The following is a 24698-nucleotide window of genomic DNA, read 5'->3' as shown; positions in this document are numbered from 1 at the left end:
TTTACAAATGATGATAATTCCTTTGCTAAGAAAACTTTATTAGCACATCCCTTCAGTTTTTAAAGGAACATTTTAAAAACTAGCATTATTTTCTTTTTAAGAAAAACAAAAATATTGAATAACAACGGTCTGCATACCTGTAAGCAGAAACCACAGACAAGCTACAGATAACACCATTAATAAAATACGTATAACCGCTAAAGCAGCAAGAACTCACTATAGTCGACATCTGTTCTGTATGATGATAAACCTTGGTTATTGTGCTCCCCATAATATGTCTCGTGTCTGAGAAAGATGAAAGACTTTTCTTAAGCCTAGTTTCTACTCGATGCGTCCACGCTGAACGTGAGGGCCGGGCGGCAAAAATGATGTCGATTTGAAGACACTCTTGGTGTGCAGAAATTTTTCTATGTGTCGTGGCGGCTATCAGAAATGGTAAATTTCAAGGAGAGGATGCTTAGGTGGGTGCCAGAATGATGAACAAAGGGCCGAACATGATGCAATATGTGGTCAAAACGCAAAGAAGACATGCATAAATATCTGGGGTGCATCAGCTCATCATAACAGGTAGCACTCGCCCATCCTTCGCCGCTTCTGATCAATGTGTCGGACACTCTCTACTTTTTCATTTCCTTCCTTTTAATGTTAATAACGTTCGCCACAACACTTCTTTTTTCATTAGCCAGGCCTATGACTGTGATATTATGAGCTATGCAACACTGACCCAAACACTCACTTAGTGAGTTGAAGGATATCAATGCCCCGATCGAACGGGACTCAACAAGTAGAAATGTGTTTTGGTTGCTCACTGCGCGTGCGCTTTGTGATGCTGTCTGCACGCCGGCTTCAGATGGTGGCTATAAACCGGGCATTCGTGTGCCCATTCTACACGCTTCACTTTCTTATTATCACTAAAGTATGCTTTTTCTGTACTTGTTTTGCTCTCACTGCTTCACTATAGCCTCACTGTTGCTTTCATGCCTGCGTTACAAAAGTTGTATTTTCCAGCATTGGGTCACTTACTGTATTTTTTAAGTTTCTGACTGTGTATGTCATTAAAGTGCTCAAAATGAGAAGGACAGATAAGAAAGGGTTTCCAAAATGATTTTACCTGAGAGTGGTTAGTGGTTGCTTATTTTATAACATTTATAGAATTGACATATACTTTGTCAAAGAGACTACATTGAATTCTTTCTCTAATTGGGTAAGGGTCTGGTGGGGACAGGGCTTAGGTGCAGGTACTCTTTGACAAAACATCTGGGAAGTTGCTATATCTTGCTTTAGGAATGATTTATAGTTTCTTGTTGGACACATACGGGACATTAATGTTGCCATTTATGTTCTCAGATTGAAATGTTTCATATATAACTCCAATGGTGATAGGATTGACATGTGTAATAGAGGACCTTGTACGTCACAGGGCGCAGTGGCCATTGGAGCAAAAAAGCAACAGTTTTCATCTGTGCAAAAATAGATCATACTGCCATTCGCTAACATCTTATTTTCTCAGATCTGCTTAATCTAATTCAAGGCCAAAGAAGTAGCCTGTTTTGACAGCATCACACAGAAAGTAGCAAGCATTCTTGGGCAAGGTGCCAGTCAATTACAGGACCCACACATACTGTGGCAATTTAGAATTGCCAGTTAACTTAAATATTTATCAGGCTGTGGGAAGAAAACCCATGTAGTATCAAAGAGAACCTGCAAATTGCTGTGAATATACATTATAATCATATTACAGTTTTACAGTTAGCCATTTGTTTTTATATATTGGTCATAACATTTAAATTTAACTAAAATAACATTTCAAAAAGTTATTTATGTAGCTTGCTTTTATATAAGTGCTTCACAAGAAGTTCAAGAGAAATTCCAATTACAAGAATAAAAAAAAATACATATTTCAGACTTTGCACTAACCAGTTTCTTTTTCGTTTACAATAATGCCGGTTAGTGTTTAGATATTATCATCATAATCAAAGTTTTTTTCCTGTGTGTAAATGCAGCTAGCTATACATCCATGCCATCTTCCTGCCCGTAATCTTCACTCTTAACCAGATTGTTTTAACTGTGATTTCTACAGGACAGCCAAACAGAACAAAAATATGTCAGACAGTAAGAGGGGGAAAATTGATAGCTTGCTACCTTCATAGCAGTAATGAAATATATTTGGAAACAATAAAGTAAGCTTAAACACTGCATACTGGAACAAAATCCAGATATAAACAATAACAGAAATTACAGCAAGACGAAGAAGACTGAAGCTTGATTTAATGGCATAGTGTTTGTGAAAGGCAGCAAGAAAAGACTGTACAGTATATGGGTAATGGTAAATGGAATTAGAAAATGGGGATGGTGGCCTGCTTGACACTGACAAGCATCAGAAAACAAAGCAACGCACTAGGTGTCAAGTTTATCATGCTGTTTGACAGTATCACTGTGTTTTATCAAATGCCTTTGTTTAAAGTATTTATTTTAATAATATTTGGGGTTCAAATTAATTAAGACTATGAAATATTTGACACTTTGGTCAGCTGGCAAGCTCTTTTAATAATCATATTCAAAATGTCTCATTGGCACAGTTTTGCAAATGCCTTTGTTACTTTACAATATTGGCTTTCAAGGAATTGTAAAATACGGGGTTTGGTCTTTTACGTAAGTGATATTGGTTCTTAAAGAAGGTGTATTCAGTTGCCGAGTTTCTGGTCACTGTTTTAAGAAGTTGAGCGTATCCTGGAGTAATGTATTTCACTTTGTGCTGGCGATTTCAATTACATCCATGAAACAGTTTGACTATATTCTATTGTCATGTTTGCCACTCTTTTGATTTGTAATGTTGTTGGAGACCCTAAAGAAACGTGTACTGTATATGTTTGGGGAACCATGTATATCCTCCTTAGAGGAATTGTCTTGGTGGCATAGATATTGTATATTGTGGAGGGGAGAATGAGGAATGTAGCCAGAAGCAAGCCAAAGATGAAGGAATTGCATGTGGCAGCTAGAGTTAACATAGTAGGTGTAACTGACAGAAAGAATAAAAATAAGTATTTGTGGTTTAGGAAGGCAGATAGTGGGAGGAATTGTAACAGTTTTTTTTAACCTTTTTAATGAATTATCGCAACTGTTTTCAATTTTCATGTTCTTTTTTTTCCCCTCCATATTTTTGCCAGACATCACACGTTTTTATCACAAAATTATCTGACCTTTTAAAAAAAATGTAAACAGCAAAAAAGTACATGGAATCGTAACTGTTTTTTATGTAGTGCTTAATCTAATATATACATTTGAGACTTGAATGTGACCTTGCTTTGAAATCTTCAGGATGGATATGAAATGTACTTGCATAATTTTTGGATCACTATCAAAAAAAAAAAAAAAATGAAACAGATGAGTTTGAAATTGAAATCAAGTCACTGTTGGCTACGGTGTGAATTCAGCCTATTATTATTAATATTGTAATTGCAAATTTTTTGTTTTAATGGATATGCTAGTCATAATTTGACAGGTGTAGTATATTTGGAATTTTTTAATATTTATAACCTGCCCAATCTCTAATCTTTATAGAAAGAAGGAATGTATTTTAAGGAATGCATTTTAATTCTGATACAGTGCACCCAGGTTATTTAGTAATCTTGTCATGTATGGTTTTAGCCGTGTGTTTTCGGAATGAACAAATTTAATGTCTCATAAATGATTGTGAAAAGTTGTCTGCAGCATCTTTCTCCACAAAAATGTATTCTACCTCTAACATTTAAACAGAAACTAGTGCCCATATTTATCAGGTGTCTCAGAATTACTCCTAGGAATTGCATATACTTGACAGAAATTTAATATGAACTTGACAATTGTATGGCGTGTGTGTGTGCGTGCGCTGCAAGATAACTACTATTTTCTTGGTGTACCTTTAATCTTGTATTGAACACTTAATTTTTACAGAAAAGTTAAATCCTATATATTTTTAAATTTAGTATAGCATTACTGACGCACACCTTAATTTGTGTCCTGTTCCAATCACAGAACGTGCACAATAAAAACGTGTGGAATGTTGTGTTTTAAAGAATTGCCTTTTCCTTGTTAAGGCCTAATAGGATTTTAAATCTTGTTCTAGCAGTCCCGTGTGCTTGGCAGGATGCTCTGGCCAGCATGCTTTGCACATTTATTTGAAGTACAGTATTATCTACCTTGTTCTTTTTATGTTTTCATTTTGTTAATATGTGTTTCCTCCCACAGTGTTAAGTCTAATGATCTAGGCATGCAGGTACATTCAAAAGTGTGTGTGATATAATATTTTTAAGGTTGACTATTTTTTTCATTTTGTCATTTTATGTCTTGCATGTGATTATTAGTCAGTGTGGATGGATTGCTACATTATTCCTTGTGAAATTCATTTGTTTTTAAAAAAAAAAAAAAAAATTACAGCGTCCTCCATAATGTTTGGGACAAAGACACGCTTTGTTTGCTCAATTTTACTCCTCTGCACCACAGATTAATCATGTCTGAAATTTTTGATTTATAATGTTAAAGTGCACATTGCAGAATTTCATTTGAGGGTGTTTGCATACATTTTGGTCACACCGTGTAGAAATTACAACACCTTTTTCTACATGATTGCCCCAATTCAGGGCAATATAATGATGGATTATAAATTATTTGACCCAATGGGGAAATTCAAATTTTACAGAAGCTCAAAAAAATTATAAAAACAAACAACAACCCCCCAAACACACACAGACTTCTGGATTGGATAGCAAAGAGCTGCTATTGTCAGTACAGGCTTGTATGTGGCAGTAAGATGAGGTCAGATCTGCTTGGATTGTGCCACAGGTTTTTATTTAAAGGCATTAGTATTTGGATAGCAGTGTCCATGAAAGACCCAGCCTAATAGGCCTTGATTCCTTCTTTGAAGTTACCAGCATTAAGAATGAATAATCAAAAAAGCATTGGTACAGATGATTAATTTCTGTTACTGAGTCAGCCAGGATGATGCAACTTACTTACCGAGCAGTGACATGGATTTACACATTTAGTTTTAATTATACTGTGTTCCATTTTTCATCACTGCACATTCATAAAAATCTCCACTCCTCCTCCTCCTCCTTTTTCCGTTCAGCCTGATGAAATCCATCCAGTATTAAAATAGGGTCTGAAAAGATGTGTAAGCCAATTGTCTGCAGGACCCAAATATCACAGTACCTCAGCTCACCATAACTCTAAATATAGTCCGCCCAGGTCTGAATCTTTACCACCTTACTTTAGTCATCGCATGGGATCTTCACCTCTTTCATCTCCATACAAGCTTATAACCTTTCTCCTTGCTCCAGATATTCACCCTTTCGCCCAATTTCGTTTACAGTGAAGCAGCTCTTCTGACAGGGTGTAACGGGGCTCTTTATACTGTGATAATCGCAATGTGTGTAATGGTTCTCAAGTTCGTAGCTTGTCCGAGGGGCACTTGAGGCAGGCCTTTGCAAAGGTGTATGTTGGCAGCTTGGGACAATTGGCGTCAAAAGTGTTTGTAATTACCCAAGTGTGTTTCATAAGATATCTATGCTTGCTTCTGCCTGCAGACTACATTTGGAGTTTGTAGTTGCTATTGTTTAACAAGAGCACAAGAACTGTGCCAGTGAAAGTCGAAGAAGCCATTATGAGGCTAAAAAACAAGAATAAAACCATTAGAAACATGTGTAAAATCTTAGGATTACCAAAATCAACTGCCTGTAATATTATTAAGAAGAAAGAATGCACTAGTGAGCTCAGTAATCGCAAAGAACGGGTAGGCTAAAGAATGACTTCCACTGCTGATGACAAAGGAATCCTCACTATAGTAAAGAATAATCCCCAAATGCCTGTCCTACAGATCAAAAACAATCTTCAGGAGGCAAATGTGGATGTGTCAGACTGCTATCCTCAGAAAACTTCAAAACATAAATACAGAGGCCACACTTCAAGATGCAGACCAGCAGTTAGCCATAAAAACAGCATGGCCAGATTGCAGTTTGCGACAAAGTACCTAAACAAGCCTGCAGAATTCTGGAAGAGGGTCTTGTGGACAGATGAGAAAAATACGAACCTGTATCAGAGTGATTGTACGAGACGAAAATAACCTGCCCAAGATCTGAAGCATACCACCTCATCTTTTAACATATGGTGGGGATGTTATGCCTTGGGTATAGGTACACTTATCTTAATTGATGGTTGAACTGCTGGTGGTAGTCGCACACTAAATTCTGAGCTGTACAAAAAAAAAGCCTTATCTGCTCAAATTCCAGTAAATGCCTTCAAACTCATTTGACGGTGCTTCATCCTGGAACAAGTTTATCATCCTGAACATACTGCTAAGGCAACACAGAAGTTTTTTCAAAGCTAAAAACATCTAAAAATTATTGAATGGCCAAGCCATTGACACGATATAAATCCAATGAAGTGTACCTTCAATATGCTGAAGAGAACACTTTATGGGACAAGCCCCTGAAATAAGCAGGAGCTGAAGAAGGATGCATTATAGGCTTGGCAGAGTATCACCAGAGAAGATACTCGGCAGCTGGTGATGTCTGTGAATTGCAGACTTCAAGCAGTCATATGCAACAATTGCCATTGCTATGTCCCAAACCTTATGGTGCCCTGAAATGTGCGGACCATTTAGAAAACGTTTTGTCAATTCTACATGCTATGACCAAAATGTATGCAAATACCCTTAAATGAAAGTCTTCAATGTGCACTTAAATATCAAACAATGGGATTAAACTTTAAACTGTGGAGCAGGGGATAAATCAAAGGGAAAATGTGTATTTTGTCCCAAACATTATGGAGGGCACTTTATTTGCCTGAAGAATGGATGGATCTGATGCTCCATACTGGGTGAGTTACTGGGGTACAAGGCAGCATTTGTAGGTGCATGTTTGAAGTATATTTAATGAAAACACTGAAGTCAAGCACAGACATATGTGTAAAGTATGCAGTGCTAACCTGTTAACAAGCTCATCTTTTGCATTACTAGGGGGCTCCACCCCCCCACTCGTTTCATTCGTCCACCCCCGTGTTTGGTTTACTGGATATAAAATTTAAAGAGATTGTTATTTTCATGGGAATTGTTACATATGCATTATTTTCGCTTTTACTTTAAAAACTTTTGTAAAAGCAATACTTGTCCTTTATTTTTGGACCCGGGTGTGGTTACATCCCCTTCTTGCAGGATGTATAACGCTGCTCGCTTTGTGATGGGGAGGGCAGCTGAACGCACGCTAAGGAGATGCCGTCGGATCATCTGCTATCTTTCTGCTGCTGGCTAGCTGCCTGTTCTGCTTGTCGTATGTCGTTATTTTAAGAGCTGGGAGCACATGATGCGTGTCTGCCAAAAGCAATCCAACAACTGCTAGGTTAGATGTCCATGGACTTGTTTTAAATGATGGCTCACTGCCTTGTCTCGCGTGACATTGTAAAAACAATACTTGTCCTTTTTTTCTGGCCCTGGGGCGTGGTTAAATCTCTTTCTTACAGGAAGTATAACACTGCGCGCGTTGTGAAGGGGGCGCTGCCCGTCGATCATTTTAAAGCCTGTATAGCTGCTGTCCTTTGCCACTTCGTGTTTCTGCTGCTCGCGTTGTAATTGCTTCTCTGTGATCATAAATATACACCTGACTGAATTATGGTTTCTTTGAAATTAAACTTGTCGTTGCTTTAACTGTTGCGGGACCACAGATTCTCATAGCGTATGGTCCATTATTGTGTAAATCTTCGTTTTGTGCATTGGATGATGCGAAGGCGAAAAGACTTTGTTTTCTACTATTTGCCTTTTATTTCTGACCTCGCTTTGTCCTGCTATTTTTTTCAGTCACACCTGGTCCTGATGATTAATTTCCTTTTGTTTGCGCTAATGCGATCTTTACCATCTTTTTTTTGATACTGTAGCGACTGACATAATAAAATGTCACAAAAGTTTTACTTGAAAAATCGCTGATTTCGTAACCCCATACACAACTTTCTAGCACCCTCTCCAACCCCTCATCCCCCGGGTCTCACCCCCCGCTATCAGTCTTCTGTGCTGTACTCTTCCCTGCCTCAATCGGACCTAACAGTTACTTAAAACAAAAAAGGCTTCAACCTGGCTGGGACTCTGCAATACTTTTGAATTTTACTGCTTTCATATTCTTTACCTTTCTCTGCATGTGTATCATGCCATCGTTTGTTTAAGTCGTTCGAATTCCACTGCTTTCGTTATCTATCTGCCTTTTTTTTTCTCTCCAACACTTTTGGGTCTCTCTCTCATTTTTTTTTTCCCTCTGCGCTGCTCTTTCTTCTTTGCTTAGTCGTTGACGTTTCATCTAGAATGTATTGTCCTTGTACGCTTTTATATGTGCTGAGAGCACAGGATCTGTGTGTGCTTAAAAGCTTTCATACAACTGAGAGTTTTGATGACCGTGGTCTTATTTGAAAATTGTTGTAAGTAGTGCGTGACTTCCAAGAATCTCATGTTACACGTCCCTGTGCGACGGTCCTGGGACAATCTCTCTTGGCACCAAATCTCTCATGTTTAAGTTCCCCGCAAGACTTTCCGTGGCCAATCTCTTTCGTCTTGCGGGTCTTTTGAGTGTCTTCTGAGACGATCACGTCTCGTCTTCCTGGTCTCCCTTCCAAGTTTTTTATTTTATTTTTTTTTTTTATTTTTATTTTTTTATAATCGAGAGATATGGATGGCGGCACCCTTCATAACTTAACTTGAGAGTATGTCTTGACGTCTGCAGATGTTGGATCTCTCTGCATTGTAGATGTCAGATTACAAAACTAGGAATTGCAGGGCAAAGACAAATTACACAATTGCTTTTAAAGCTTTTCATCACATGTGCTGCCTGATGCCAACAGAAGTGTGTCAAGTTAAGCCCGTTTTCTTTTTTCTGTTGTGGTAGAGCAACATGATAAAACACAAAGTTCAAAACACCAGTTTTCCTCCATGGTATATGTATTAGACTTTTGGGTGAACGCTCATTAGTTGAAAGTGGCACACACTGGAGCCCCACCCAGTTTCGCAGTTATGATATTTGAGTCCTTGTGGATGTTGCACTAGATGACTGACATCAGGTTTGTATTACAACTATCTGACTCGCCAAGTTTATCAAAATGAAGGCTACAACTGAAAATCCCTGCAAAAGACCTGTAGTATACCCTTTAAAAATAATAATTCTTGAGTGGTACTTTATGATTCTTTATTGATTTGTGTGGTTCCATGTAGAAGTGTTTGCTACGCATGAACTTGGTTCTTTGTGCTTTGAAACACTTTCTTATATGTAGAGAAAACTGAAGTCTTTAATGCGTGCTAGGCTACCTAGCAGAACAGTAATAAATTATGGAGTACTTTTTAAATCCTGACTTATTGGTATTTCAGAAATATGGTACCATCTATTTTATTGCAATTTACCGGTTGGAGTATGTTATGGATCTAAATAAAAAAATAAATTTCTTTCTGGAACCTTCAATGGATGGGTCTTTATCGAGCCAAAAATGATTCCCCTATTCTGACGATTCTGAAGAACCATGGTGACATTTTTTAAGAGTTTATGACAGGTGTCTCAGAATCTTTGCTTATTTCAGGGCTTTTAGAAGTTGTCGCAGCAATGGCAGTTTTTCTCTAGATACTGAAGAGTGGTGCTTGCACAAGAGTCTGTGCTTTTATTTGCCATTTTAATTTGAATAAAGTGGCCTCAGTATAGGGGTGGATGGATATGTACAAAATACACAATTTGTGTATACATAATGATTCACTAGATTCAGAGGAACTCTTAGTAACCCTAACTTGGATAGGTTGGATAGGAGATGGATGAGTAGTAAGATTTAGGGGTATGTGTGGGGGATTTTTATTGATGGGTTTCTCTTGACTCCTCCCTTGCTTTAAAATTAAACAGGAAAAAAAGAGGAATTGTTAGATCCTAGGCTAAGAGTCAATTCTGGTATGTGTTTTAATTTAATAATATAATAAAATAGGTAAAGGTAACTTGTGCCTATGGTTTAATTTAGTGATGCGATAACTAGGAATATGAAGTTGGCAGCACTACATTACAATCTTTCTAGCTTTTTTGTTTGAAAACTATCACTGTTTTTGCTGTCAAAGACCACCCAAGCACAAAGCCAATTGCAATATGGCAGTTTATAGTTGTTAAGCTTATAAACATAGTGTTATTTGAAATTTGAGAAGAAGCTCTGCTGAAAGCTGGGAGAACATGCCAAATCTACACACGATTTTTTTGAGTGTGTGTCACACATGGCGAGGTGTCTGTATTTATTTATTTGCAAAACACATATACAGAGCCTCATTTAGATGGCTCCATCTGTTTCTTTTCTTTTTTTTTCTTTTTTTTTTCTTTTTTGTATTTGCACGAGTGACTCTTTCATTTGAATCAGTCCATTAAACATGAATACCCTTGCTGCCATGGAGATTTCAAGCTAATGGGTAATAGCTTAGTAGGTCAGCAACAATGCTGGAATAGGAGGAGACAGGGTTTTTTTCCCCAGCTGATTTGCACATCTACTTTAACTGTATTTAAAATAAAATATGAGGCAAAATGGAGCGCTTCACTTGAAACCTCAAAAGGGAAATCTTGTTTAACTACTGGTGTACATTTTAAGATAGTTACATTTTAACAAGACTTTCTCTGCGTTGTATTGTACATCATTGTCAGTTTTAGTAATTTCTCAACCTCAATTATGATTTAATGTCCTCAATCCCCAAAAAAGGACCAATTTAAAAAAAATACAAAATGGCAAGGAAAAGGGGCTACAAATACACTGATGTCTGAAAATAAAGAAGGATTTTTGAAAAAAATGCTGTCATATAGTACTTTATACAATTCCCAAATGAACCTGCCCCTCTTAAATGTTACATGTCCATAAACCCATGGAGAACAAAATGTGGTGTAGGATACTTCAATAGAGCAAAATAAGAGAAGAAGCACCATGTGTGTGTATAGATATGTGTGTGAATAGTTATGTATGTATGTATGTATGTGAAATAAAATGACACCTTTTCTTGGCTAACTAATATTACATCTTACTTGAAGAAGGGGCCTGAGTTGCCACAAAAGCTTGCATATTCTAATTTTTTTTTTTTTTAGTTAGCCAATAAAAGGTGTAATTTAATTTGACTTGGTACTACATTCCTAATGGCTAACCTGGTACAACACCCTAGCTATTTTACTTCCCCACATGGGTGGGTTACAATCATTTGATACACAAAGGGTATCTGTCAAGAGGAACAGCTCTTTCTGGTTTGTCTGCTTTCACAACATGTCACTGTTTCCTTGACTGCCTCTCTTTTTTCCTTCTCTTCACTCTGACTGGATTTGCTCAGGTGCCACCCTGTTTGGTCAGCTTGTAGTCATCTCAGTCATGTCCAGGCTTGTTAGGCAGCAATCCACACCATTGAAGCTCCCCCTGGTGCTTGGCAGCACTGCCTACATCTAAGTTTATTTGTTTGCTGCCTCTGAAGGATCAGTGTTGCACTGCCATGCTTAGGTGCCAACTGTTACATCACATGCTATGCCGTTTTGTGCTTTTTAAAAAAAATAAAGGTCCAGAAAACAACATGGTATACAATTAAGCAAAAAAGAAATTACTACAATGCAATAGTCTGTGAAAGCTTCAATTTACTTTTTTAAATGATCTTTTCAGATAACTAGTTGCTGTTTTATATTTTAGCATGGAGATGATGGGATAAGAAGGGAGGCAGGAGCAAACATCAAAGAGTTTTAAGGATACTTTAGAAAAACAAAAAGGTTTAAAATTTTGACAATATCCAAATATTGCTTGCTATAATGATTCACTTTTTTTATTTATCCTTCCATTTTCATGTCTGTCTAATCTACAAGGAACCCATAGATAGGAAGGATCTTTGTATACTTATACAACAGTGTTGACTGCACTGCTTAATAGAGTTTATTCCCCTCCAGAAAATTTTGTCTTTTTTTAAATTAATATTTATTTAATACATCGTTTCTGACTTCGGTAAAAACAGAATCATAGTTTTACTAATAGATGATAAAAACTCAAGTTTTTAACATCTATTACAATGTTAGGAAAAAAAACTTAATTACTGTGCAATTTTAATACTGTGTATTTAAAAAAAAAAAAATTCTCACCTGAATAAAACCATGCTTCCATGTACTTCAACTTCACAGACTGAAACATGCACAGATGTAGCATTGTGTTTTGTTTATTACTTGTGAAGAAAAGGAAATTTAGTATGAGGTTGTATTTACTGGTTTCTTATTCTTTTTTTATTGTAATGGCACAGGGATACAATTTAGTTTTTTCTGCCTTACACCTCCAGTAGAGTGAGATTGGTTCCCAGTCACATTCAGTGTTTTATTTATACTTCTATGGACTTTCTCTTGAGATTTCAGTTTCATAACACAGTCCAAACACGTGGTGACAAGGTTGATTGGGGACTTTAAATTAGATGTGTTAATAATACCTTATTGTTTTTGGCTCCTGCCTTGCTAATACCGCTGCTGTTATGGGTTCTGGCTGGCTAGTTTCCTGTAATGGAAAACAAAAAATTAAATCTTTATACACACTTTTAACATAGTTATTTCTGAAGATTGGCCTTTTTTTGTGCATTTTCTTTTGTCTCAATGTGAGAATTGCATAGAATTAATTACGGTTGTCTTCTGCCTGCCAATCCCTGAAGTTTTCGTGCAACACAGCTTGCATATTTAGGTTGTGGAAGCCAGAGTTCATACGTGATTGTTGTTTTATCTTGGTTGAAATAGGTCTGAGGTTGAATTAAAATTCTGGCTTCTTAATCAAAATTCTGCCTCCAACTTCTTTAGGATGAGAGAGGAGAAAAAACAGTACACCATGAAAAACCCACCTGAACACAGGGAAGATGTTTAGACTCCACAGAGCTCTGAGGCAATAGGGCTGACTATTGTGTTGCCCCTTAATCAAAAATATGTAAGCTATTTCTCTCAGTAAATAACTGAAGTAAAAATATTCCTACCACACCAACATTTGTCATTTAATGCAGTCTCCTGTTCACTCTTCATGTTTTGACTATGTAAAGGCTAGGAGGTGCTACAGAGCCCCAAACACGAATACACAATACAGTCCCAGGATCAAATAAAAGGTGTTTAAATGAGCACAAAACAAGTAGTTTCTTCTTCTTTCTCCTCCACTCCTTTCTCTACCACATTGCTCTACTCCAGTTAAGTGCAGCCTTCCTGCCTCCCAGTTCCAACTTTCCTGGACAAGGCAGTGCAGTCCTTTTTTTATTATGGAACCAGGAGTACTTTCCGTGCTAAGGCTCTGGACTATTGGAAGCACTTCCAGGTCATGCAGAAATTCTGAATAACCGGGAATGCATCTCCGTGCAGCACCCTCTTGTGGCACCTCTGGACACCAGCAGGGCTACGCTACAAGACTATAATTCCCGGCATTCCGTGCTGGTGTCCGAACCAGCACCGATTACCCAGCGCTGCTGCAATATAACCTCCTGGGGGACGCTAACATCCTTTTAAAGCTAGTTCTTCCTTCCTCTCCATCAGAGAAACTCGAAAGCTCAAGTTCACAAAGTCGCACAGTGCCCAAAATAAAAAAGTTGTTGTCACATATCAAAGTTGCCGTGAAAAGGAGAGTTGTAGCCCAACGTCTGAGTGTCCATATGAAAGCTTATTAGGGTACAGAGGGGAAAAAAAAAGGCACACAGTGGGGGGGAAAAGCACTTTAATCACATAGTTTATTTTGTCATTAAAGTAGAACATAATAAACTTCATCTTAAAATCTTTAACTAGTTTCTCAAATCACATCGTAATTAAACTAGCACGTTAAAGGCTTTGTTTTGTATTTGATCTTCTATGTGCTCTATGTGTGTGAATCACTACGAGCTTCCAGGCTTTCTTTTCTTCTGACAGGACACAGAATCCATTACATTCGTAATATTACAGCTCTCTGAATAACTAAAATACTGAGATGTATACGTGATATCATTTTCATGGTGATAGGAGTTAAAGCACATTATTAAACATGGGAACATGGTGCTGCAGTGATTGTGCGCGACCTTCGATGAAATCATTTATTGCAGCAGTACTCATGGGCGGCTCTAGGCTCGTGGCGGCCCTGGGCAGAGAAAGAATCGGTGGCCCCCTCGCCTGCCAATGTCAATATGGTGTCTTATGCACAGCCGATGGCCACGTCCGTTGCAGACCCTGCATAACTGCCTCGTGCTCATGACACAAACGTTTGCCGAAATTTGTCACTGCGTTTTTAGCTGTGTTGTTATTTTCTCTTTCTGTTTTATATTCAATATATATTGGCTTGGCGGCCCTGTGCAGATGCACAGTTTGCACATGCCTAAGGCCATCCCTGCAGTACTGTCTCTTTCAAACGTACTAACCTCCAATTTCTGTCCTTCATTTTCTTTCTCCAAGTAACCGATCGCCACACAATCAGCTCTGTAATAGACGTTAAGCCATCTGTAAGCTTAGAACGCCGATTATTCAAAACCTTTAAGGAACATTTAAATATCTTCGTAGTACATGTTTAGTTATTCTATCCTTCACGCCAGTCCCAGTGAAACATACAGTGCGAGGATTATCACATGAACAAAAATCTGTGAGCAGAGTGCCAGATCCTTGCTAGTGTAGCAACACCATGTCCTTTTAATTATTAACAATATAGATTATTTAAATGAAGTTAAAGTTTTATCTGTATAATGAACATATTTTGCTGCATTTCATCTTTAAAATGATATCGTCATCATATGTAAATACACTCTTTATAAAGTGGCTCAGCTTGTGCAATATCGTAACTGTTTACAGTGAGGTGGTTGTGCTTAAAGTACAAACAGTTCTACAAGGAGCACTTGATTGAGTGCGTTTAGAGCTCTTGGGATGAAACTCTTTCTAAACCTCGAGGACCATACAGGAAAGGTTAGAAGCGTTTGCCGTGTGAGAAACAGTTCAAATAGGAAGCATGGCTGAGGCAGCATGTGCTTGATGCTGTATACCGATAATTCTCTTTCCGATCAGCTGCTCAGAGTGGACCATTATATTGTTACTGGTTAATTACAATCAGCTGCATTAAACTAATAAACAATATGCAGTTAATTTCAGTGTATTTATAAAGCTGCGTCAGGAAAAGAAAGGATAATCACACAGGAACAATAGCACTGCTTTGACGCTGGGTTGCCTCCAGTCTGCAAAACCGAGTGGAGAACTTGCATACGACAGGGTATGAGGTACTGTGGATGTGTGCGTGGCTTTACGCCAAGTTTAGGTTTTATACATTGCGATTTGAACGTGGAAACGTTCTCACGCAACATTTCTGTGCATACGCACCGTTTATACATGAGGCCCCTGGTCGGGATGCCTGTCTATCCTGTAAGGCACTTACAACTAATAGGCATTGTTCTTCTCAATAAAACCTTAATGAATAATGGCTTCATAAAACCGTACTTTAGACAAGAAGCAATCCTCAAGCCATTGTCTATTTTCCATATCAGGGTATGCAACCTTCTAAATTGGATGATATACAATGGGATATTGCAGGATGATGTTTTGTAGGAAAAGGACTTAAACTTATAACAAACTAAAATTTTTGTACTTGCTTCATTTATTTTTTTCCTTTTGGACTTTAGATTCTGAAGAAAACACTATTTATGACATAATTCAAACTTATCCCTAAACTTAAATACATGTTTGAAATGTGAGCTGCATTTGGTATAATTTGAAGAGTACCAGGTATGTTTTGAAAGGTATAATGCAGTCCCCACCTGCCATGGTCCCATTCACTATATAGGAGTGGGCGAAGCTGTCATCTATATGCTGCATAGAGCTTATTCCCTCATGGAGAAACAGGGTTGCATGGTGAGGGGTTGTGTGGTTTTTGACTTCTCTAGTTTCAACTACACAGCCCAAACTGCTGGGGACAATGGACAATGAGTAGGAAAGGGGGTTCCACAGGGAACTGTTCTGGTTCTTTTCCCATTTTTTTCTACCTCTTATACTTTAGACTTTAGGTATGTCATCAACAGAAGGGTGTATGAGCTGTTGGGTAGGAGAATAAATATAGGGCACTTGTGGAAGACTTTGTTGAATGGTAGAAATTAAACTGCCTGCACCTCAACATCAGTAAGACCAGGGAGATTTTTGTACACTTCAGGAAGGTCAGTTCCACTAAAACAACAATTAATATCAGAACTGAAATATCACTGTTCCACTCTGCCTTTAGTTCTCATTGATGGTGAAGATATGGAGGTGGTGATGGTACACCTATACCTCCAAGTGGATCTGAATGACAGGCTTGAATAGCTGTATACAGGAAGGGTCAGAGTCTCCTCCATTTTCTGCGAAAGCTGAGGTTTTCTGTATGCTGGCTGCTCTTAGATAGATAGATACTTTATATTTGCTCTGGCCTCTACAGAGTGGTGGAATACTTTTTTTTTTTTTTTGTGTTGGAGAAATTACCTTAGTTCCAGTAATGCTAACAGACTAAACAAACTGATCAAAAAGGCTGGTGGTAGAACAGAGGTCACTCGGGAAGCTGCTGACTATCCTGAACAATGGCACACATCCCTTGTATAAGGTTTAGGCCAAACGGAGAAGTGCATTTACAAGCAGACAAGAGACAACTTCATTGCTCCAAGAAATTCTGTTTAAGGTTGTTTTCACCATTAGATTATCAGGCTGTATGATGAGTTATTCCACTGCTGAAGAGGTGTTATACCCTGTTTCCTGAAAGTTTCTGAGCTGAACTAGTAGACATCTTAACAGACAATGACGTTTATAAGCAATATACTGTGTACTGTACATCTCTAATTATCATTTTTCTCAACTAAATACTACACAGATTTTGTTCTGATGTAACAGTTGCTTGGATAGCATTCTGTGTGTGAGATTAGAATGAAGGCAAGATGCATGAATTGTCTTTTAAACATTTCGTTTAATATTAACATAGCATTGTTGACCAAGAAATTGGTTTCACAAGTTTTATTATTGTTAAGCTAAAATGGTAAATAACTGTACGAACAAGAAACTTTGAGGAATGTATGGAAAACATTACCAGATTAGCTAACTCTACATGGTACACTGTACCTAGAGTGTAAGGAGTGTTCATGAAAACTTGTTGTGTGAATACAATGGACTTCATAAATGTTTTTTGTCAGAATGCAGTTTCTTATACTGTAATTATAATAAAAAGAACTATTGTGATTAGGAACTTAACAATATTTTGTGCCATGGAATTTCGTGATTCAAAAATGGGACAATATGCTTCATGGGTATGTAGATGTTCGTTGCAATGATGTAGAATCTGTTTCTCTAAGCGCTAACAAAAAGATATGCGGTCTCTCTTAAATGTTGTTTTGTTTTAAAAAAAAAAAAAAGTGGGTGCAGTCAGCATCATACATGGATTAACAAGTTCTGGCCTTAGTTTGAGTGTGTCTGGTTAAGCATGGAGTAACCTAAATAATAATGGAGTCAGGAGAAGTAGAAATTGAGAAGTCCCTGTTGTCTTAAGTCTGCTGTCTGAGAACCTATTGTTTTTATGGTTTAAAAAAAAAAATAGTTGATGAGATGAGGACCGTTTGCAAGCTCTGCAAGAGAATTTTCACATAAGTTACAGCAAACGCTTCCAACATTCTGAACAATGTACAATAAATACCATCTAAGTGACAAATACAATTCACCACCTGCAAAAAAGCAATTCCCTAAAGTCCAAGCATCTCTGGCAAATGTATTTGCAGGGCTGCTTCCACTGTCGATTGCAAGGGACAAAGAAAGAACAAGGTGTGTTGGTGTTTTAATTGCAAAGAACATGGGTCTGTTTTCAGTCATTGAGAACAAGGGGTTTTGGCTGCTCGTGAACACCCTACAGCTGAAAGAACAACATTTGCCTCACACGCGCACTTTACTGGCACTGCATTGCTGGTTGTGTACAACGAGGCCATGATGAGTGTGAAGGAATCTCTGAAAGACGCCAAGAGCTTTGGAATAATTGCTGACAGATGGACCTCCAGGGCGAACCAAAGTTCTGTCACAATCACAACCCAAGCTATCACCAGCAAATGGTGGGAAATGGTGGTGTTTTGTGCCTCAAACTAGTCCTCTTTTGAAACCCATTCTGGACGCAACATTGCTGAGGTACTAAAATCGGCAATTTTGGAGTAGGAGCTTGAAAGGGCTAATCACAACATCATCACTGTTGTTAATGATAAATGCACGTAACATGACTGTAGCAGTCAGAGAGGCTGGCAGCGCTTTGCCCTCATATCGGGAGCTCTGCACATACTCTGAATTTCACTTCCTAGGCAGGCTTGGCTGTATCACATATTAGTTGTCTCCTTGTCATCTGTTTTTTCACTGGAGCTACACAGCTACAGCTGTATTCGCCACCAAACAAATTACTGGGTCTACTGTTGCATACAATGATAACATGATGAGAGAGTACGCTGGAAATTTTTGGTTGTTATCTTGAGCACTGATAGCAGTAGCATTCATAAGCACACAGACACAGCAAAAAGCATGTGAAATTGACACCCTGGATGACAATGACGTTAGTGGCACTGAGGACTTCGTACAACTGCATAAACCCGTCAAGCCAGCCCACCGCAGTGCTATGCAATGAACATATTCCCATTGTGTCTGTCATCGTGACAAAGACGCACATGATTGAACAAAGCATGGCACCAAACAAAAAAGACTGAACCACTGTGTCTGGCATAAAGACTGCAATTCTTGTTGAGAGCACAATGATGGATGCAAGATTTAGAGCTCTGCCATATCTGGAGCCTAGCCAGAGCAATGCTGTGTTCATCTGACTGAAGGAGGAAGCTAAGCAGTTACAGCACAGCCAGGTCTGTGTCTGTGCTCAGCAGTAAAAAGTAAGTTTTGTAAAGTGCAAGTAGTACTACTCACAGTAGCATCTGAGATAGAAAGCAGAATAGTGACAGTTCAAATGCTGACGCTAGTCACATATTAAATGTTGGACATATATCATGACTACCTAACCAAATTGTTTCTCACTAGTCAGAGTTTACCTATAGGCATTTTAAATGCAATTAGTCGTTTTTATAGTAAGAAAACTTTATTTAATATTAAAAAAACTATGGAAAATTGAGGGAATAAGGGAGCAGAACAACATGGTGCTTCGTTGGAACAGCCAACTCCTAAAATTTGTCTCTGGAAGATCTGCTTGGAGATTATTTCACTGAATCAGTGGCATTGCCTATGAGTGCGACGGAGCAAGAAGTTGACATGTACAGAAAGACGTGCTGCCAATTGAAATGGTGGAGACCATTTCCCTACTGGTCAAAACACATCTCTCAGTTTCAGCAACTGCTGTTCCAACTGAATGTTTGTTGTGTGTTTTTTTTTTTTATTAAATGTAGGGGATATTGTGAATGCCCAAAGGTTGCAGTTGCTACCTGAAAATATGGATATGCTTGCGTTCCTAAAAAATGTGTTGATATTCTAGACGAAGAAATGAGATTAACCTTTATTCTTAGTGTTCATATTCAGTCCAGTTATTAGATATAATCTCTCTATTCTAAAAGAAAATGATGAGGGAAGACTATTGCCAAGAGATTTTCTCAAGTCCCACCCTCCTCTCAACCATTTACAGTTAATGGCCCACACCCACGGTCCTCTCATTTGTGTGAATGCTTTTGTCAGGCATAGTTCCTGCGCTCTCAGCTGTTATGATTTTTTACATCTTCCTCCCTTTCAGTTCCCAATTAAAGAAGACTTATGTCCAAATCTTATTGAAGAATTTCATCCCGAAGGGTTATCAACAGAAGAAATTCTAGCACTGAGAAACGATGAAATGAAACGAATTAACGCAAAAATTGTTTATTTGTTACACTGCAAATTGGTTAAATGTGTATCAATAGCCTATGCTGAAAACGTTGGAGGTGATTGTGCGGAAGATGAAAACATCAACTTACAATATCCTATAGACTGAATACAACTGTTAACACCGTCCGGTCTTCCACCGGCCTAATTACTGTTGAAAGGAGGATGTATTGTAATGTTATTGCGTAATTTATGTATGAGTGATGGGCTATGTTATAGGACAAGATTAGTTGTATTCAAAATTGGTGGAAGAATTCTGACATGTAAAATTTTAACAGGCGACAAAAGAAAAGGTAATGTAGTATATCTTCCGCAAATAACATTCGACACCAAAGGAGATGTTGATATTGCATTCGTATTAAAATATTTACAGTTTCCTGTTAGAATAGCTTTTGCTATGACAATTAACAAATCACAGGGAGAAACATTTGAAAAAGTCAAGAGAGAAAGAAACAGTATTCACTAACCTGAGTTATACGTTGCGTTGTCATGATGCAAGTCCAAACACAGAATCAAAATTCAATGCGATATTGACGAAAAGTTAATTAAAAAAATTATTTTTACTGAAGTTTTACAGTAAAAGTGTAAGTTTAAAAAGTATTTTTAAATTTCAAAGCCAAACGGAACGGAAACGTATAATCCAACGAATACCTCTAACACAACATGAGACAATTTTGTTTCAGTTTATTAAATTTTACTGTTTTTTACTATGGTTAATTACACGCTATAATGTGAAATAGTTAGGTCTATTATGTATATGTAACAATTCCCAGGAAAATAACAATCTGTTTAAACTGTCCATTTGTTTCCCCATACGTGAGCGGCAGAGCCGACAAGTGGCTATTTTTGGGACTATAATTTCTCTGGAAAGAAAAAAAAACTTTTAGAATCATTAGTTGTATTTAATAAGTAGAACATTAAACATAGTATTAAAAGTATGTTTTTTTTTTTTTATACATAGTGAAGACGACGTTCGGTATTACCATATTGTTTAAGTAGTGGCAAGGAAAATACAATTGGTGATTCTGAAATGCACGGATGAAGAATTGCCTCAGAAATAATAAAAACAAACTTTTCAATTATAGGGTTTCTTCATTGAGATTTTGTTTAAAAAATTGAGATTTTGAATCGTGACCCCAGTATTGTGAATCGAATCGTGAACAGAATGCATTTTTACATCCCAAATTGTGATTTTTCTCAAATATAAATATGTATTTTATTTTTATTTTTTTTTTTATATAGCGGACTGGCCAAAAACCATCACAGGGCTTCCCAGTACATCCGGTACAACTGCCAGTGTGGTGCTTATCAGGGGAGACCAGATGTTTGTGGCACATGTTGGAGACTCTGCTGTCGTTTTGGGAGTGCAGGATGATCCAAAGGAAAATTTCATTCGTGCCATTGAAGTGACACAAGATCATAAGCCAGAGCTTCCTCGTGAGAGGCAAAGAATTGAGGAGCTGGGTGGCAGGTAAGACTCATATTAGAAAGTGTCCTTTAAACTGCAGTAATTGTGATTCCTTGGTCTGTGAAATTAGCCAACCTGGAGAAAACAATCGATTGCCTTCTAAGTTCCTACTGGATGGATGGATTGACAGATTTTTTTCTGATTGTCCCCTTTATGTTTGGTGAGTAAAAAGGAAAATTGAGTAACGGCAGAGTAAAAAGGTAAATTTGAGTAATGCCAGAGACCCCTAATTCTGCAAATTTTGTATGCAAGATTTCCAGATTAGATTTACCATGTTGTTTAGTTGTGTCACTGTTGTACCCCCACATACTTTTGGCTTAAAAAAAACATTCAGGCTAAACATAACATCATTTGTGACCGACCTAATTGTAACAGAATGAAGAATATAGTGACAGTGTCATTCTGTTATGCACAGTCTGTGCAGATTGAAGTTTGTATAGATTACTTATAATGTGCTATGTGGTTATTCCTTACTTTTAAGAACTGAGCACCGTGTACCATGATCGCCTGCTGTTGAGTGAATAAATAGCATGACAGGATGCATTAACTTTACTTGCGTGTGCTTATTTACAACTGTAAATTTAACATTCACCTTTCCCCACTTCACAACTATATGTTGTACAACATGTAATATGTGTCTTGGCAGCACGCTGATAGCTAGATAAAAGCTGTACTGATCATTTTTTTTTTTTTTTTTTTGGTGCATTTCAATCTACGGGGTGAAAGTTATTCTAGGGAATTGTGATTTCCCCCTTTTATAGATATTTACTCTCATTCACTTATATTTGTATTTTTTTGTGTTAATATTTGGACAGTTTGATAGTAGTGCACTGTTTGTGTTAGCCTTGTAAAATGACGTGAAAGCAGGTGTCGGCGCTTTGGTCTGCGCTAAGTAAGGCACAGTTCTTGAATACTTGTATTTATTTGGACAGCCTACAAATTGTTTTACAGATATCATGTAATTCCTTTTTTTATTTATGTCTTCCTTGTTATAGAGGCTTAGCTGCCACCATTAGATTGTGCTGCTTCTAGGCAGTCACAAATGGTGACGTTATTCCTCCTGTTTCACTTACCAAGCATAAATGTGTCCTACTGACCTACTGTGTAAAATCTATACACTTTAATCTGGTAAATGCTGCTTAAGCTGATGCTCTCTGCTGCTGATGGGTGTAATGGGAGTAACCAGCTTGTTTACTCAGCAGTGCTTAGGTAGGTTTTCCTGAGTTTTGCTTTTATTTTCTCAAAATGTGTTGCGGTTCATAAACAAGTACATTAACTTAATAAAGCAGAGTACATTCAGGATTTAAGCTACTCTCTGCTACTCATGGAAACCCAATGAATAGTACTACAATGTCTAGCAGAAACAGTCACACACTAAAATTTAAAAGCTTTTACATGTTGCTGGATTATGAAGAAAACCTAACGCATTCTTTGTGTCAACTTACCAATTTGTGGTAAAAGGGTGCCTATACTTGTTTTGGTAGATTAAAAAGTTAAATTCACTGATGTTCATGTTGGCAATTTCTTGTGCCAGGTACAAGTCTTTTGGTGTTCACTGATAGTGATTTAAAAAAAAAATTCCTTTTTAGGATATTTTTTTCTAGTTCCTACAGTTTCTTAGGACATTGCTTATGGTCTACCACTTTCAAGTTATTCTGTTTTATGAACATTCTCAATGTTCACACTGGGCCACTGATTGCACTTGAGCTACTCCCATGTTTTATGTGTTTTTTTTCTTTTTCTAATCTACCAGATTGAAGAAACTTCTTCTTTTTGCAATATTTTCTAGTATTTTGTTGTGTCCTCCCTTATAAGATACATCCGCACAGCATTGTACTCCTGCCGTACTAATGCAGGTAGAGCATAAGCAGTGTTAGCATTATTTCATGCATAGTGTTTTGAATCTTAGCCAGAAAACTCATCATTGTCTCTTTTGCCTGTGGCTAATTAGTCTAAAAACATGGTTTTTCAGGAATGATTACTCTTCTGTATCCTTCCCAAATGAGCCAGTGTTATGCATAGCCTTTAATATAGTTGACTGATGTACTTCCTCTTCAGTCTCTGTCACTACACCTTATAGGTGTTACAAACTGATGTGTGTTTGCTCTGAAGTTCTCTAACATGTTTCCATCTTGTTCAAATGATGAATATTGATGGACATTCTTTTCCAGTCAGTATCTGGGTGATGTGATGTAGTTTCCATTAATAGAGTATTGATCCAGCAATGTAGATCTTCCCTTTTACCAGCATACCAAGGTATGCATGGTGCACCTTACTGGTTACTCTAGTGTTCATTCCTTTTCTTTAAATTTTACAGTTTTTTCCAGTGATTCTGAAATATGCTGGCTATGTGACAGTAACATCAACTCCTCACAGGTTCATTGTTAAGGCAGTTCATCTAATTTTGGTATAATTTTTCAAATAAAGAATTGTAGATAAATGAACAAACGGGTCAAAACTTCAGAAAGATGCATATTTCACTTTTAATATATGTACTGACAAATAACCACTTTTATCTTTAAAATACTTTTTTTTTTTTTTTAATTCTGAGTATGCAGTAATAATGTAAAATTTCAATTAGGACAACATGTGCGAGTGTCATTCAAAATCAACCCACTTTTAACACTTTTAAATATCCTGAATTCATTTGCATGGCACTGTAATTTAGGAAACCATGGCAGTCATTTCTGTCCTAAAATTGTAAGTGTTTACATTTTCTTCCAAGTTACATTTCAGTAGCTCAGACGTTCATCAATATTATTTGTATTTAGCAATGTAGAAATTAAGGATATTATTGCATTGCTTCCGGTGTAGGCTTGCTATTGGAAAGTGACCATCTTACCAGGTTGTACCTTAGCAATGCACATCCCATTTCTTAAGATCAAAAATAAAAGGTAAAGTTGCAAATCCAACCTGTCTCCTGAAAATATGAAAAATGTTGAAGACATAATTGTGCTACCAAGAAGTATCCTTGTTTTTTGTTTTGTTTAATATTAAAATTACTATTTTACAACTAAACTGCAATAAGTCCATGTGATCATAAAAGGAAGTTTGAATCATTTTGGGGTACATAACAAAAATGCATTGCTAAAAAAGAATCAATAGATATAAAATTGGTTATGGACAGGTATGTCATATAAATTGCACTTTAAAACGTTTAACAGTGTACTGTAAATGCATATTGGTAGCTTCTGGGACAATCCTAAGATTCTAGATATTTCTGAAGTATTTGAGACTTTATTGGTGTAGAACTTTTCTGTCAATTTGCACTTTTCAATAGTCAGTAAAATGTGCTTCCCACTTTATTTCCAGTTCTGGGAATGTCTTATAGCTGCAGCATGCCTGGGTTTGTCAGGCACAAGTAGTGCCTGCCTTTCATTATTTTCACTATTCATAAG

At 37.3% G+C, this 24698-nt stretch overlaps 1 protein-coding gene across 1 annotated transcript in view; it reads left to right on the top strand.

Annotated features, from left to right (window-relative positions):
- Positions 1-24698, top strand: part of ppm1da (protein phosphatase, Mg2+/Mn2+ dependent, 1Da) — a 39104-nt gene that overhangs the window by 5767 nt on the left and 8639 nt on the right. Inside the window, exon 2 of the mRNA XM_039756740.1 lies at positions 21075-21303. Coding sequence (XP_039612674.1) covers positions 21075-21303 — 229 coding nt within the window. The remainder of the gene's footprint in view (positions 1-21074; positions 21304-24698) is intronic.

This window comes from Polypterus senegalus, chromosome 6 (genome assembly GCF_016835505.1).
Source record: "Polypterus senegalus isolate Bchr_013 chromosome 6, ASM1683550v1, whole genome shotgun sequence".
Taxonomy (NCBI): domain Eukaryota; kingdom Metazoa; phylum Chordata; class Cladistia; order Polypteriformes; family Polypteridae; genus Polypterus; species Polypterus senegalus.
The sequence above is the reverse complement of the archived record's forward strand: the minus strand, read 5'-3'. Positions and strand labels throughout refer to the sequence as shown.